Source organism: Tasmannia lanceolata, unplaced genomic scaffold (genome assembly GCF_043159265.1).
Source record: "Tasmannia lanceolata isolate RefF3 unplaced genomic scaffold, GAP_Taslan_0.1 ptg000019l, whole genome shotgun sequence".
Classification (NCBI taxonomy): domain Eukaryota; kingdom Viridiplantae; phylum Streptophyta; class Magnoliopsida; order Canellales; family Winteraceae; genus Tasmannia; species Tasmannia lanceolata.
Genome location: NW_027518696.1, coordinates 3,268,065 through 3,281,454, shown reverse-complemented (window position 1 = coordinate 3,281,454; position 13,390 = coordinate 3,268,065). Strand labels below are relative to the sequence as shown.

At 37.5% G+C, this 13,390-nt stretch overlaps 1 protein-coding gene and 1 non-coding gene across 4 annotated transcripts; one reads left to right on the top strand and one right to left on the bottom strand.

Moving 5' to 3' along the window:
* Positions 1–702: 702 nt before the first annotated feature.
* On the bottom strand, positions 703–12,816 carry LOC143852645 (uncharacterized). 3 transcript variants are annotated; one of them, XM_077362144.1, is made up of 9 exons: positions 12,641–12,816; positions 12,364–12,480; positions 5,820–6,257; positions 2,203–4,817; positions 1,772–2,041; positions 1,539–1,619; positions 1,271–1,382; positions 1,104–1,170; positions 703–985 (listed from the first exon to the last, which is right to left on the bottom strand). In XM_077362144.1, the coding sequence occupies exons 2-9, from the start codon at positions 12,455–12,457 to the stop codon at positions 886–888; spliced, it is 3,777 nt and encodes a 1,258-aa protein (XP_077218259.1). In that variant the 5' UTR covers positions 12,458–12,480; positions 12,641–12,816; the 3' UTR covers positions 703–885. The 3 variants fall into 3 exon arrangements, with proteins under 3 accessions (XP_077218259.1, XP_077218257.1, XP_077218258.1); XM_077362142.1 differs by having other exon boundaries at positions 703–995; positions 1,105–1,170; XM_077362143.1 differs by having other exon boundaries at positions 703–995; positions 1,105–1,170; positions 5,820–6,254; positions 12,641–12,815.
* TRNAP-AGG (transfer RNA proline (anticodon AGG)) lies at positions 12,804–12,875 on the top strand. The gene has a single exon. It is a non-coding gene; the product is annotated as a tRNA-Pro (tRNA).
* The last annotated feature ends 515 nt before the right edge of the window (positions 12,876–13,390 follow it).

Below are 13,390 nucleotides of genomic sequence, written 5' to 3'. Positions count from 1 at the left end.
ATCCTTTTAAGTCAGGATAGTAAAAGACTTGATGTAATAAGCGTGGTTTTAAATTTCGACCGAAATTTCGGATTTCGGTGGGGACCGAAACCGGTATTTGGCGAAATTAGAAATTTCGTGGAAATGCCTTTTTTATTTTAAAAAAAAAAGTGTTACAAAATTTCGGTCGAAATTTCGGAAGTCCGAAACCGGGACCGAAATCGAAATTTTAAACCTTGGTAATAAGAGGAATCTTTTGGTAGTTTGCAACCTCATTGTAATAGAATGAGGCATACCCACTATGGCATAATGGGTTTCACCTTAGATTGATCTGAACCATTCATTTTATTGGTCTTGATTTCGATCCCCTGTTACCCAATGGATTCAGATCCGAAGCAGAACGAACCAAGATCTCATTCTCTAGATTGAGGCTTGCAAAAATCAACTGTTTCAAGACATCTCAGGATGTCTTTTCATTTTTGCTTGATCGGGGTAAAAAAATATGGTCCGATGAACGTGGGACCAAGGGCAATATTCATGGACATGATCACCGTACACATGGCAGTGGGGTCCATGAAGTATTGCTTTCCTTAACTAAGAGGATGATTGTTCAAACTCTTCTCTTTTACATTTCCTTTTTTCTTTTGTTTGTTAGGCATTTAACACACGATCCAGATGAAAAACATTTGAAAAGACTCGTTTGAACTCTAAATGACAAAACGATTAGAAGAAAATTAACTGTATGGAAATTACAAGATCGTCTGTTGGAATACAGGTGTGAGTTCTGTACATATTCTGTGTCCTTCATGAACAACCACAGAATTCATAATTATTATTAAAAATCACCTTCCATGAACAAGCAAATTTTAATAAGTTTAAGAAAAAACAAAGAAAAAGAAAAAGAAACTATGTACGTTTCGCCACAGGATGAAACTGATTGCCATCTTCATTCCTTAACCAAATCGTCGAGCGGGTTCTCTTAACATGATCCAAGAAAAGACGATGTCTGTGCCATCCGTAAGAAAATACAGATGGAAAAGGAAGAACACAAGTGTTTGTTAGAAAAGCAAGTGGTTTAAAATTTGATACTTGCAGACATACCTCTGATGATATGCACTACTGACCTCTTATACTCCAGCTTTTGAATAACTATCCCATTCAGTAGAAGCTCTGAACTGTATATCTCTGCTCCTGCAAGTTATAGTTACACCCATGAAGCTCTTGGTGCATTTTGAGTGTTCCAAGTGATGGTTGTGTTTACAAATATGGAGAGGTAGATGGGATGCTATACCTTTCTCAAGGAGAGGCACACAGATTGTATAATCTTCTTCACATGAAATAACCAACAGATCATCTGGAATCTTATCATCCTTCAATATGGATCTCCCAATTCTCTCAATTGCCTGAGTTGCATTTGAATAAATTCAGCAATATAGACTTAAAATATACATGGGATGCCACATACCTGGCTCAAAAGTTGGAGATATCTCACAGCTATCAGAGGGATAGGGTGTTGTGATTAGGAATTATAGGGAGAGAAGATTTGGGAAGCCACATACCTGGCCTTGAACTGCCCTAACCAAGCTTGCAACCAGTTCTCTATTAGGTTTTATATTTGGAGTGATGAACACCCTTTTCCCCTGCATAGACATTTTTCCAGAGAGGTATAAAGAGCTAGTATGACATTGAACCATTAATAAAATACAAGAACCGCACTACCAAAGAAAAGCACACACCAATGTACATAGCCAAGAAGCTCATCTGGTTAAGTTGACAAATGATTTGTGATTACCTGTAAGAGTGGACTTTGGCATGCACGGGCCAATGTAAAAACCATGTTGAACCCAATCTCCTTTTCCTTCTTGAGATCCCTCAATATGTAATTTTTCTCGTCAACAAAACAGCTAGCTTGTCCACAGCTCTCAAGCCACAAATGTGTCACAACTGGTTTACCAAGAGCCATTGCTTCTAACATGTTCCTTGTACGCACGAACTTATCAGCAATGAAGTGTGTAGCCTCTGTAGAAGTGGATGCAATGGAAACTCCAAGTCGCGCCAAAATCTAACAGTAAAAAACCCTCAGTAATCACATTAAGTAAAATTGCTAGTGACTAATAATTACAGCAAAATACCCAAAGGCGCCACATATTTACAACTGCTAGTAACAACAATAATAACAGTAATGTTTCAAATGAAGTAGAATAGACAAAAGGAGAAAATGACCTTTTTCTGCGGTTTAATTATGTCTTCACCTAAGTGATGGCTGAACAAGACACGAACACTGGCCATATCTCTCCTCCTCCGTATATCTTTCAATGGAGGCGTTAGTGATGCATTCGGGACATCCAATCTAATTAGCTCCCTTTTAAGGGATGATTTTGATAAGCCTGTCTCCCCTGATTGTTTCCGAGGGTCATCGCCCATACAAATAGGCGAAACTGCACTTATTTTACTAATAGGTGTAGTACATGCTGAGCCAGATGGTTGAATCTTTTCTTTCAGTGATCCTTCTACAGTTACATTTTCTTCTGCATCTTCAACAGGTAAAATGGAAGAACTTGCACCATCTCCCCGGCCAGAGATTGTGAAGGTACCAGAGGTAGGTACTGTGAGATCATTAGGAGACATTTTCTCACTCATGGAAGCAATAGAACTGTCAATAGCAGCACCAACTGAACAATTTCCAAATAACCTTTCACTTGCCATGGTTTCCTTAGAATTTTTTTCTGCAGGAAGCACAAACGGATGGGAGTTTCGAGATGATGATCGTGTTCTGACACTAAACTCCACCAGCACTTTTTTGTGACCAGAAGTCCGGGTATTAGTTTCAGAAGGCACATGTGGATCACTAGCAAAACCATCAATTCTTGACCTTTTCCTCCGTATGGAAGACTGTGTCTTAGCTTCGAGCACACCATTATTTATCATAGAGGGGTCATTCAAGTTGGAAGCATTGTCTAAGTCATCTGACATACTTCGACGTGTTCTCCTCTGTCTGGGGTCGGTCAAAGCATCAGTTGTCGGACAACTGGTTTTATGCTTCCCTTTATACAGAGGCTCAGAATTCCACACCTTTGATTGAACCGTATTAATCTTTTCAGGTTTCCGATTTTGACTGGGATCTGGTATAAAACATTTTCCTTCAACTTTTAATGTATCAGGTGCACCAACCACAGAATTTTTGTCTGTACTTTTCAATGGTTTCCTCAATGAGGACTGCCTGGTCCGGTGTGCAACTGGTGTAACAGTCCAAGGTAGATGCTGCTCTTGTACGAGTTCATGGCCATTTGGTGACAATGGATTACGACATATATCCACTACTTTGATATAGGTTTCATTCAATGCCACTTTTGTCTTCCTTGCCTTGACAAGCTTAGAAGATTTTTCGCTTGAGCATTCACTTCCTTTAACAGAATGTCCAATATTTAATTGATCTTTGTGATTCCTCTTTTCCATCTTTGATTTTGTTTTTTGTACAGGTTCTTGCCCCAAATCCTTTGATCTTGAGTCTTTTAATCTTAAAGCAGCACCACGCTTGTTCATTCGCTTGGATAGTCTCGTAGTGACCTTTGAATTAGAAGCAGAAGAAACCCTCTTCTTCTGAACGGGCTTTGATCGGGCTTTATTCATTTTTGCACCTCCAGTAGAACCTTCAGTCAAGTCTTTTGTTTCTGGATGTGCATCCATAAATTTATGGTTAGCAGGAGGTCCACAAACTAAGGCCTCCATAGCTTCAGCAGCCAATTGAGTGTCAATACCAACGTCGTATATACTTTGGAAACCTCTGCCAATAGCAGTTGTCTCCAATTGCTGCCCCGAAGGTTCGGAAGTTAATTGTTCATCTAGATCCTTAAAAATATTCTTCTTTGTTTTTGTTTTTGAAATTTGTACTTTGCCACAGTTTATTGAACTGTGCAACATTAGCCTTGAATCTGAACAAGTTAAACCTATTATTTTTTTATGGATTTGAGGGTTTATGCCTTCTTCATTCACTTCAAACTCATCAACTATACCTCTGGTTCTTTTTAAGTTGAGATGCTTGGGCTTCCTAGGTTGAGTAAGTGATTTTCGAATATGGTCTCTGCTTTCGAAGAATTCATCTTTTCTTCTAGTGAAGAAATCCCCCCCTCTCTCGTCCTCATGACTGTCAATCCAGTCAAATACTCCTTCCTTTCCCACTGGGCTTCTATGATGAGCTCTTTTAGCCAAACTTTGAGGCCCTTTCCCACTAGAGACAGGAGGTAATTTCTCTCCTAGGTTTTCTCTGGGGTCTACTTCTCCGCATGGCTCCAAACCATTAATGCTCAAAAGCTTATCCACAACATCCAATGCATTGACTTGTGACAGTTCCCCAGGTTCCTGTGACCCAACATAGTTTAACCCAGCAAAAGCATTATCACGGACAACCAATCGCAGTGAGTCTATACTTTCGGAAGTTCGGTCAATCTTTTTAATTGTTTCTTCGTTATCGGAAGGTGTATCCTCAGCAAAAAGTTTTCTTGCTGTTCCATTTTTTATCCTGCGCCTGGTTTCGTTTCTACATTTGTCCTGCGTGTTCTGGTGAGAGTTCTCAGTCTCGTGGTCTTTATCCACTTCACATACTCCCATACCTAAAGAAGTCTCCCATCTTAAACTAGTGATCCCGATATCCTTTCCAATGCCATCGGAAACAGAATGTGGGACTCTATTATTGTCTTGCTTTTGCTCTGCTTGACTATTAGACAAGGTAGGATTCTGCTCAGTTTTGGTTATCTTAGGAGTAATACTGCGAGCAGCGGCAAGACCAGAAGACCGTAATGACGCTGAACGAACTGAAGTAAAGCTCCTGTGTACAAATCCTGCATCAGCAGAGATGAGATTTGTAGGTTCACAGAACAGTTTTTTTTCATATACGCTTTAAAGTGTCTGCAGATTAAGGTACATTCAATGAGACAATTCAGGGGAAAACATAAGAGGAGTAGGAGAAAGCATTCATAGACTGGAACTTTAAAAGCATTATTTATAACGAATGTAAAAGGCAGGAAATCAATAATACTTGACGTAAAAGGCTAAAGTTTGCAGAATTGGACCCCCATCTCCTATGGAAGAGTAGGACCTATACAATCTCATTGCTAGTTGTAGATATGGTGTGAAATCTGTCTTAGATAACATTTTGTTGGACTTGGCACAGGGTAGTTAGTTTCGGGATTTTGGCAACTTCAAAATTCACAAGAGTATAATGTATCTAGCTTCTAATCCATTATTAAATGCAATATCCAAGTGCACTATAGTCCCCTTGTCGCCTTTTCCGAATTGCTTTTTGGCACATGAGACTGGCACTCAAAACTACATTGCGAAAATCAAATTGTTGTCCATAAATTAATGAATGTGTGGTAAAAGCAAGTGCAGTGAACTTTCAGACATGCTCCCAATGGTTTCATAGATCATTATTGTTCTAGTATTAGCATTACAAAGTTTGATGCTTCCATTGAATATTTGATAATGATGAACAAGTTCTTTTTTCTTCTTGCTGTCCTTCAAGCCAAGGCATAGTTTGTATCTGAGAAGGAAATAAACTAATTTCTTCTGTTCAAAGTTCAAACACTGAAACAATATGTACACAAAGAGGCTAGCTATATCAAGATAGCACAATTGAACTATAAAAAGAACATTGAAGCATAAAAAGGAACAATCTGAGTTCTGATTCATCTGTGGTATTAAAGTCGTTTGAGATTATGCAACAGATTGTGAGTCCAAAACCAATTATTGGACTCAAAATCAAACGTAAATTTGAGTCCAATAATTGGTTTTGGACTCACGATCGGTTGGCATAATCTCAACGAACTGGGCCTAAGGCTGACCTGAACTGCACTCTTCATCAATTGAAGCAGCAGAATCCATCACAACATTCCTTCCATCCTGATCATATGAGCGTGGAGCAGGAATAGATGGCGTATTCCCAAAGCATTTTGCGCCATTTCCATCTTTTCTTTCAGTGCCACAATCATTGACTTCACAACGACTAGCTACATCATCAGATACCCCATCACTGTCTCTCAACACTTCAGTTCTATCTGTTCCTTCAGCATCACTATCAATGACAACTTCTGTTTCGAACTCACCCAAAATGCAATCTGTATCTTCTAATACTTGGGTTTCGCCACCTAGATCAGTGTCTTCCTTCACCAATTCAGTTTCAAACAAAAAGTCATCTTCAAGCGGAAGGGTATCATCAAATTGCATAGTACTTTGCAATGGACAGGTTTCATCGCCATCACCGTCTTTGAAGTCTTCTCCTGCTTTTAGGAAATCAGAAAAATGGGAAAACCTGAAATTAAATCGGATGAGGGACTCCAAAAAATGGATAGTCATCAACTGACTTTTTGTTAATCATCTTTGAATACTATATTCTAAAAATAAAATGTGGACCCATAAGGATCACACATTAAAGCCACATATTTCAAAATTTCAATTTACCTGTCAATAAAAATAAATTATCCAATACGCACACACATACATCCATATTGATGAATACCCAAAATTTGAGGATCAGTTTAACATGTTCAGCCAGAGACATAAAAGAGAGCAGCAGGCCCAAGCTCTTGTTCTAAAGTCATGATAAAAAGGTGCCTACAAGAACCACCATTAAAACTAATATAGATGGAGGGATGTTTATGCAAGACTGTACACGGACTATTGGCTAATAATCAAGAACACAGTCTGAAGGGGCTCACATTAGCTTAGCTACAGTTTTAATTTCTTTAATGTTATTTTTAGAAGTTATTAGTAAGATGAGCGTTTTTAATACGGCCCACATAGTCCACTACTTGACTAGTTTATTTTTGTAAGCCTTAGAACTTTTTAGAAGTTAGGGTTTCACTGTTTATGTCACTATTCATGCGCATGTTAGGATTTTTTGATGGCAGAGAACTTGTTACTAGTACATTTTTGTGGCTGTTAGAAATTTCTAAGACTTGAGGTTTTACTATTCACATCACTCTTCATGCACATTAAGTCTAGGGCCACAAAAAAAATGACTTATTGAATGAAAAGAAAAAGACTTTTCGTTGCAATTTACGCAAATCGTGGATGTGATGCCTACATATATTGGTCTGATGCATTTGGACTCGTTGGTGCGACTCCAGCACAACTATCCTATTTTGTTGGTATTTATGTTATTTCTTGCTTCTAGTTTCTAGTTCTAGTTACACGTTCTTGTTTCAAGCTCTAGTTCTAGTTCTTGTTTATTTTAATTATTTACTTATGTTATTTCTTGCTTCTAGTTCTAATTTCTAGTTTCTAGTTCTAGTTACTAGTTCTTATTTCAAGCTCTAGTTCTAGTCATGGTTTTAAATGTCAGCTGAAACGAAATGAAACGGCCGAAATATTTCAGTTTCGGCCAAGGCCGAAACAAAATTCACATGAAGCCGTTTCTTTACAAGATTTTGGCGAAATTTCACCGAAATTCTGAAATGTAGCTGAAATTTCATTTTTAGCCTTTTTTTACAAAATTTCCACAGAAAATTTAGAAATGTCCACCGAAATGTTATAATTTCCACCAAAATAGCAGAAATTTTAACTGAAATTGCCAAAATTTACACCAAAATTTTAGACATTTCGGTCGAAATTTAAAAAAAAAATGAAATCATTAACATATTTTTACATGATTTTGGCCTGAAACCGACACCGAAACCGAAATTTAAAACCTTGGTTCTAGTTCTTGTTTATTTTAATTATCAATCTTTTAGTTCCCTTCTTTCATACTTGTACTCTTTAGTTTGTGCTTGTTTTTTTAATCTTAAATTACTTTCTTTCCATTCAATATTTTCTATTCTTCTTCTAGTTCTTCAATAATTTCACTCTTCTAATCTCTCATTCATTTGGGTTTAGAAATGCATCTCCAACTCCACATTCATTAGATCTGGGTTGTCCATTTCTAGTTGCATTCAAACATCTGTTTTTTTTAGGTAAGCTAGGATCTAATTAAGTAATCCATGCACAATTGACAAATTCAATATGTGATCTGTTAACTTACCAACTTCTCCAAAAGCTTAAGCTTTTGGAGAAAGGCATTATTTATCTTTTATACTTTAACACTCTCCCGCACGTGTGGCCCACTTGGCAAACACGTGGCACATGTGGTCCCACTTTGGGCCGACCATCGCATGTGGATTTTTGCTATTCGGGAGGTTTGAACTCGAGACCTTTGGCTCTGATACCATGTTAACTTACCAGCTTCTCCAAAAGCTTAAGCTGTTGGAGAAAGGCGTTATTTATCTTTTCTACTTTAACACTCCCCCGCATGTGTGGCCCACTTGGCGAACACGTGGCACATGTGGTCCCACTTTGGGCCGACCATTGCATGTGGATTTTTGCTATCCGGGAGGTTTGAACTCGAGACCTTTGGCTCTGATACCATGTTAACTTACCAGCTTCTCCAAAAGCTTAAGCTGTTGGAGAAAGGCGTTATTTATCTCTGCCATGGAATATAGGAATGTCAACACCACAAACCACAAACCACAAACCCACACCCAAGTTACTTCATAAAGTAAAACAATACTAACAGTGATATAATAAACAAGTGATATTGACTTAAACAAGGCAAGCAGTGTGATAAAATAAGCAAGCGATATTGCTAAAAATGTATTTCACAAAGCTGCAATGGATTTTACCAAGCCTTTAAAAAAGAATTCTATTGCGTAGGGGAGTGAGATCCTCAATGACTGACAATAGCTCGAAGGTCCTTGCGAATGCCTCACTGGAATTCCAGTCCAAACCCAGGCCTGCTAGAGTGTACTCCCATCAGAAGGTCCTTGCGAATGCCTCACTGGAATGCCTCACTCGATCAGCGTGTCCATGGTGGTCTTTATGCTTAATGGATTCAAGTTGGACATGTGCCTTGTGTTGGGCTTGGATGCGGGCTGACCTTCTCACTTGCTTAGGATGGTTCATCTGGGCTTCAAACTTGTCAACCTCATGGGTGTGGGCTGCATCAGATGTTTATGCAAGACAGTACACGGACTATTGGCTAATAATCAAGAACACAGTCTGAAGGGGCTCACATTAGCTTAGCTAGAGTTTTAATTTCTTTAATGTTTTTTTAGAAGTTATTAGTAAGATGAGCGTTTTTAATACGGCCCACATAGTCCACTACTTGACTAGTTTATTTTTGTAAGCCTTTGAACTTTTTAGAAGTTAGGGTTTCACTGTTTATGTCATTATTCATGCGCATGTTAGGATTTTTTGATGGCAGAGAACTTGTTACTAGTACATTTTCGTGGCTGTTAGAAATTTCTAAGAGTTGAGGTTTTACTATTCACATCACTCTTCATGCACATTAAGTCTAGGGCCACAAAAAACATGACTTATTGAATGAAAAGAAAAAGACTTTTCGTTGCAATGTATGCAAATCGTGGATGTGATGCCTACATATATTGGTCTGATGCATTTGGACTCGTTGGTGCGACTCCAGCACAACTGTCCTATTTTGTTGGTATTTATGTTATTTCTTGCTTCTAGTTTCTAGTTTCTAGTTCTAGTTACACGTTCTTGTTTCAAGCTCTAGTTCTAGTTCTTGTTTATTTTAATTATTTACTTATGTTATTTCTTGCTTCTAGTTCTAATTTCTAGTTTCTAGATCTAGTTACTAGTTCTTATTTCAAGCTCTAGTTCTAGTCATGGTTTTAAATGTCAGCCGAAACGAAATGAAATGGCCGAAATATTTCAGTTTCGGCCAAGGCAGAAACAAAAGTCACATGAAGCCGTTTCTTTAGAAGATTTTGGCGAAATTTCACCAAAATTCTGAAATGTAGCTGAAATTTTAGTTTTAGCCTTTTTTTACAAAATTTCCACAGAAAATTTAAAAATGTCCACCGAAATGTTATAATTTCCACCAAAATAGCAGAAATTTTAACTGAAATTACCAAAATTTACACCAAAATTTTAGACATTTCGGTCGAAATTAAAATAAAATAAAATGAAATCATTAACATATTTTTACATGATTTCGGCCTGAAACCGACACCGAAACCGAAATTTAAAACCTTGGTTCTAGTTCTTGTTTATTTTAATTATCAATCTTTTAGTTCCCTTCTTTCATACTTATACTCTTTAGTTTGTGCTTGTTTTTTTAATCTTAAATTACTTTCTTTCCATTCAATATTTTCTATTCTTCTTCTAGTTCTTCAATAATTTCACTCTTCTAAGCTCTCATTCATTTGGGTTTAGAAATGCAACTCCAACTCCAACTCCACATTCATTAGTTGGTAAGTTAACAGATCACATATTGAATTTCTAGTTGCATTCGATCACATATTGAATTTCTAGTTGCATTCAAACATCTCCAAAAGCTTAAGCTTTTGGAGAAAGGCATTATTTATCTTTTATACTTTAACACTCCCCCGCACGTGTGGCCCACTTGGCAAACACGTGGCACATGTGGTCCCACTTTGGGCCGACCATCGCACGTGGATTTTTGCTATCCGGGAGGTTTGAACTCGAGACCTTTGGCTCTGATACCATGTTAACTTACCAGCTTCTCCAAAAGCTTAAGCTGTTGGAGAAAGGCGTTATTTATCTTTTCTACTTTAACACTCCCCCGCATGTGTGGCCCACTTGGCGAACACGTGGCACATGTGGTCCCACTTTGGGCCGACCATTGCATGTGGATTTTTGCTATCCGGGAGGTTTGAACTCGAGACCTTTGGCTCTGATACTATGTTAACTTACCAGCTTCTCCAAAAGCTTAAGCTGTTGGAGAAAGGCGTTATTTATCTCTGCCATGGAATATAGGAAGGTCAACACCACAAACCACAAACCACAAACCCACACCCAAGTTACTTCTTAAAGTAAAACAATACTAACAGTGATATAATAAACAAGTGATATTGACTTAAAGAAGGCAAGCAGTGTGTATAAAAAAAGCAAGCGATATTGCTAAAATTGTATTTCACAAAGCTGCAATGGATTTTACCAAGCCTTTAAAAAAGAATTCTATTGGGTAGGGGAGTGAGATCCTCAATGACTGACAATAGCTCGAAGGTCCTTGCGAATGCCTCACTGGAATTCCAGTCCAAACCCAGGCCTGCTAGAGTGTACTTCCATCCAAAATGGTCATGGGTAAAGCCTCGAGAACCCACATCAGGATCTGAATGAGCCCAATACTTACCTCGAGAACTGCATTAGATCTAGAATTTGAAGTTCTTCAAATTGTCTCCACAGGGCAAAATCTTCTCACCACTGCTTTCTCTATTGCAACTATGCCTACAATGACCCAAACGATAGTGATGGGAAGAAGCTGAGAGGTGTATCCGATAATCACGACTGCAAGTCTGCAACCATGTTGAGGAGAGAGACCATAACAAAAACCCCTAACCCTCTCATTTATCTCCCCCCTGGCTGCGGGACTAATGCACTTTGGGATTATCCAAGGGCTATTATTTCTTCCTATGCTTCAAATCAACACTTGTTAGCAAGGAGGATGCCGTTTAGAATTTGCTTTGTTCTCACAAAAGGCCCTTGGAATGGTGAAACAATTTCTGCCATAATGTATCACACATCTCTCATTCTAACTTCTAAGAGATACTACTCTGGAAACAATCTTACAGAAACTACTAACTAGGCTTATAGACTTAAAGTCTTCACCTTCCACTGCTTACACTGTTGGGATAAGCATGCTGAATGTAGAAATGACACATTTTTTAAAGCAACTTGTAACAAAAGATTCTTTGAACACATTCACCAAATCCCGTTGAGTACTTCACAATTATACTGATAGAATGCAAGAAAAAAAGACATCAAAACTAGGAGCTTTTTCACCACTTAATTCAAAATTTCTTTTTAAACTCCTTTTTTATTTTATTTTATGAATAGCTCTGTTTAAACTCATATTCCACAATATCTATATGCCTTTCTAGCCATCCCCTACTTCCTCCAGACAAGCTACTGAATGAAAGCTCCTCCATCTTTGGTCTTGATTCCATATTACTGGAATAGAGATTCTTGAGACACTCCAACAAAAGCCTATAACACTTCTTCCCACTTTTTTTAGCGTGACCCATCTCTTTAAACTCTTTTAATTTTCTGGAAAAGTTTGAAAAGGGAAAATATTCATAAATTTTTTTACACAAGAAGAACAAAAATAACTTTAACCAGCCCTATTCAATTCTTATTTAAAGAGACCTTCAGTTTATGATGATATCCTCTAAAGTATAAATTAACCATAATCATATTATGATGATAATTAGGGTTTACTGAATGGGTTAGGCATTGATTCCACCAAATTTCCTTTTTTTTTTTTTCTTTTTAAGTTGAAGCAAATAAAAGTTAAATATAATTATCAAGAATGGAAAAGAAAATTCTAGAAACAAAAGGTGATAAAAAAAAAGAAAAAGAAAAAGAGATTACCTGAGGGCGAAGAATCAATGTTGAAGAGTTGAGTATCAGTTGAAATTGAAAACCCTTCTTTTTTATCATCATTTGTATCCCCAGTTGAACCCATTTCAGATCATATCCAAAAGCAATCTAAACCCAATTAAAGGGGGAAATCAAAAAACCGATCAAAGAAACGTTTTTTTTTTTTTTTTTATAACGGAAAACAAAAGAAGCTCATCAGTCGTGCAAAAATCAATACCTAAAAAAGACATTTAAGAAAAAAAAGAAAAAAAGAAAAAGAGAATCGCACCTGAGATGATGAATAAGAGGAGAGTTTGGAATTATCAGCATCCTTCGAACGGTTGTAAGGGTTCGAGGGTTTTGGAGGGAAAAGATGCGATCGATTTTGGTGGGGTTAAAGTTTGAACCCCTTTAAGTAAATAAAATTGTTTGGTTAGAGTAATAACAAATCCGGGCATTTGGTCTAGTGGTATGATTCTCGCTTAGGGTGCGAGAGGTCCCGAGTTCAATTCTCGGAATGCCCCTTTTCCTCTGTTTTTATTCCTTTTGAGAATGTGACAACCGATTATTAACCCAAAACCTATTATCAGTCTCCAGATTACATTCAAATTTGAGTCCGATAATAGGTTAGGGGCTCACAATCGGTTGTCACAATCTCAAACGAACGGGGCCTAAGACTCTAAGAGTAAACATTCAATTTTTAATTGCCTATTATTAGTCTCCAGATTACATTCAAATTTGAGTCCGATAATGGGTTAGGGGCTCACAATCGGTTGTCACAATCTCAAACGAACAGGGGCTAAGAGTAAACATTCAATTTTTAATTGATTGATCATGATCATCAGACCAAAAGTTACTTATATGTAGGGTCCATCTATCAGATGATTCAAACCATTTAAAAATCTTTCCCTTTCGGCCCTCTTTGGATTGAGGGAATTTTCTTAAAAAGTTTAGAAAGGAAAAACTTTTCTACAATTTCTTGTTTTGATATTATTTGATTACACATGAGAAAAAAAATAAAATTGAAGCAATAATGTTT

Bases quoted from the DNA above. Each gene is read 5' to 3' on its own strand.
- LOC143852645 (XM_077362142.1), bottom strand. From the start codon at position 12,457: ATGGGTTCAACTGGGGATACAAATGATGATAAAAAAGAAGGGTTTTCA. The intron at 1,171-1,270 runs GTATAGCATCCC...TATAACTTGCAG, and splicing joins TGTGCCTCTCCTTGAGAAAG to GAGCAGAGATATACAGTTCA. The intron at 996-1,104 runs GGTCAGTAGTGC...TATTTTCTTACG, and splicing joins TCAAAAGCTGGAGTATAAGA to GATGGCACAGACATCGTCTT.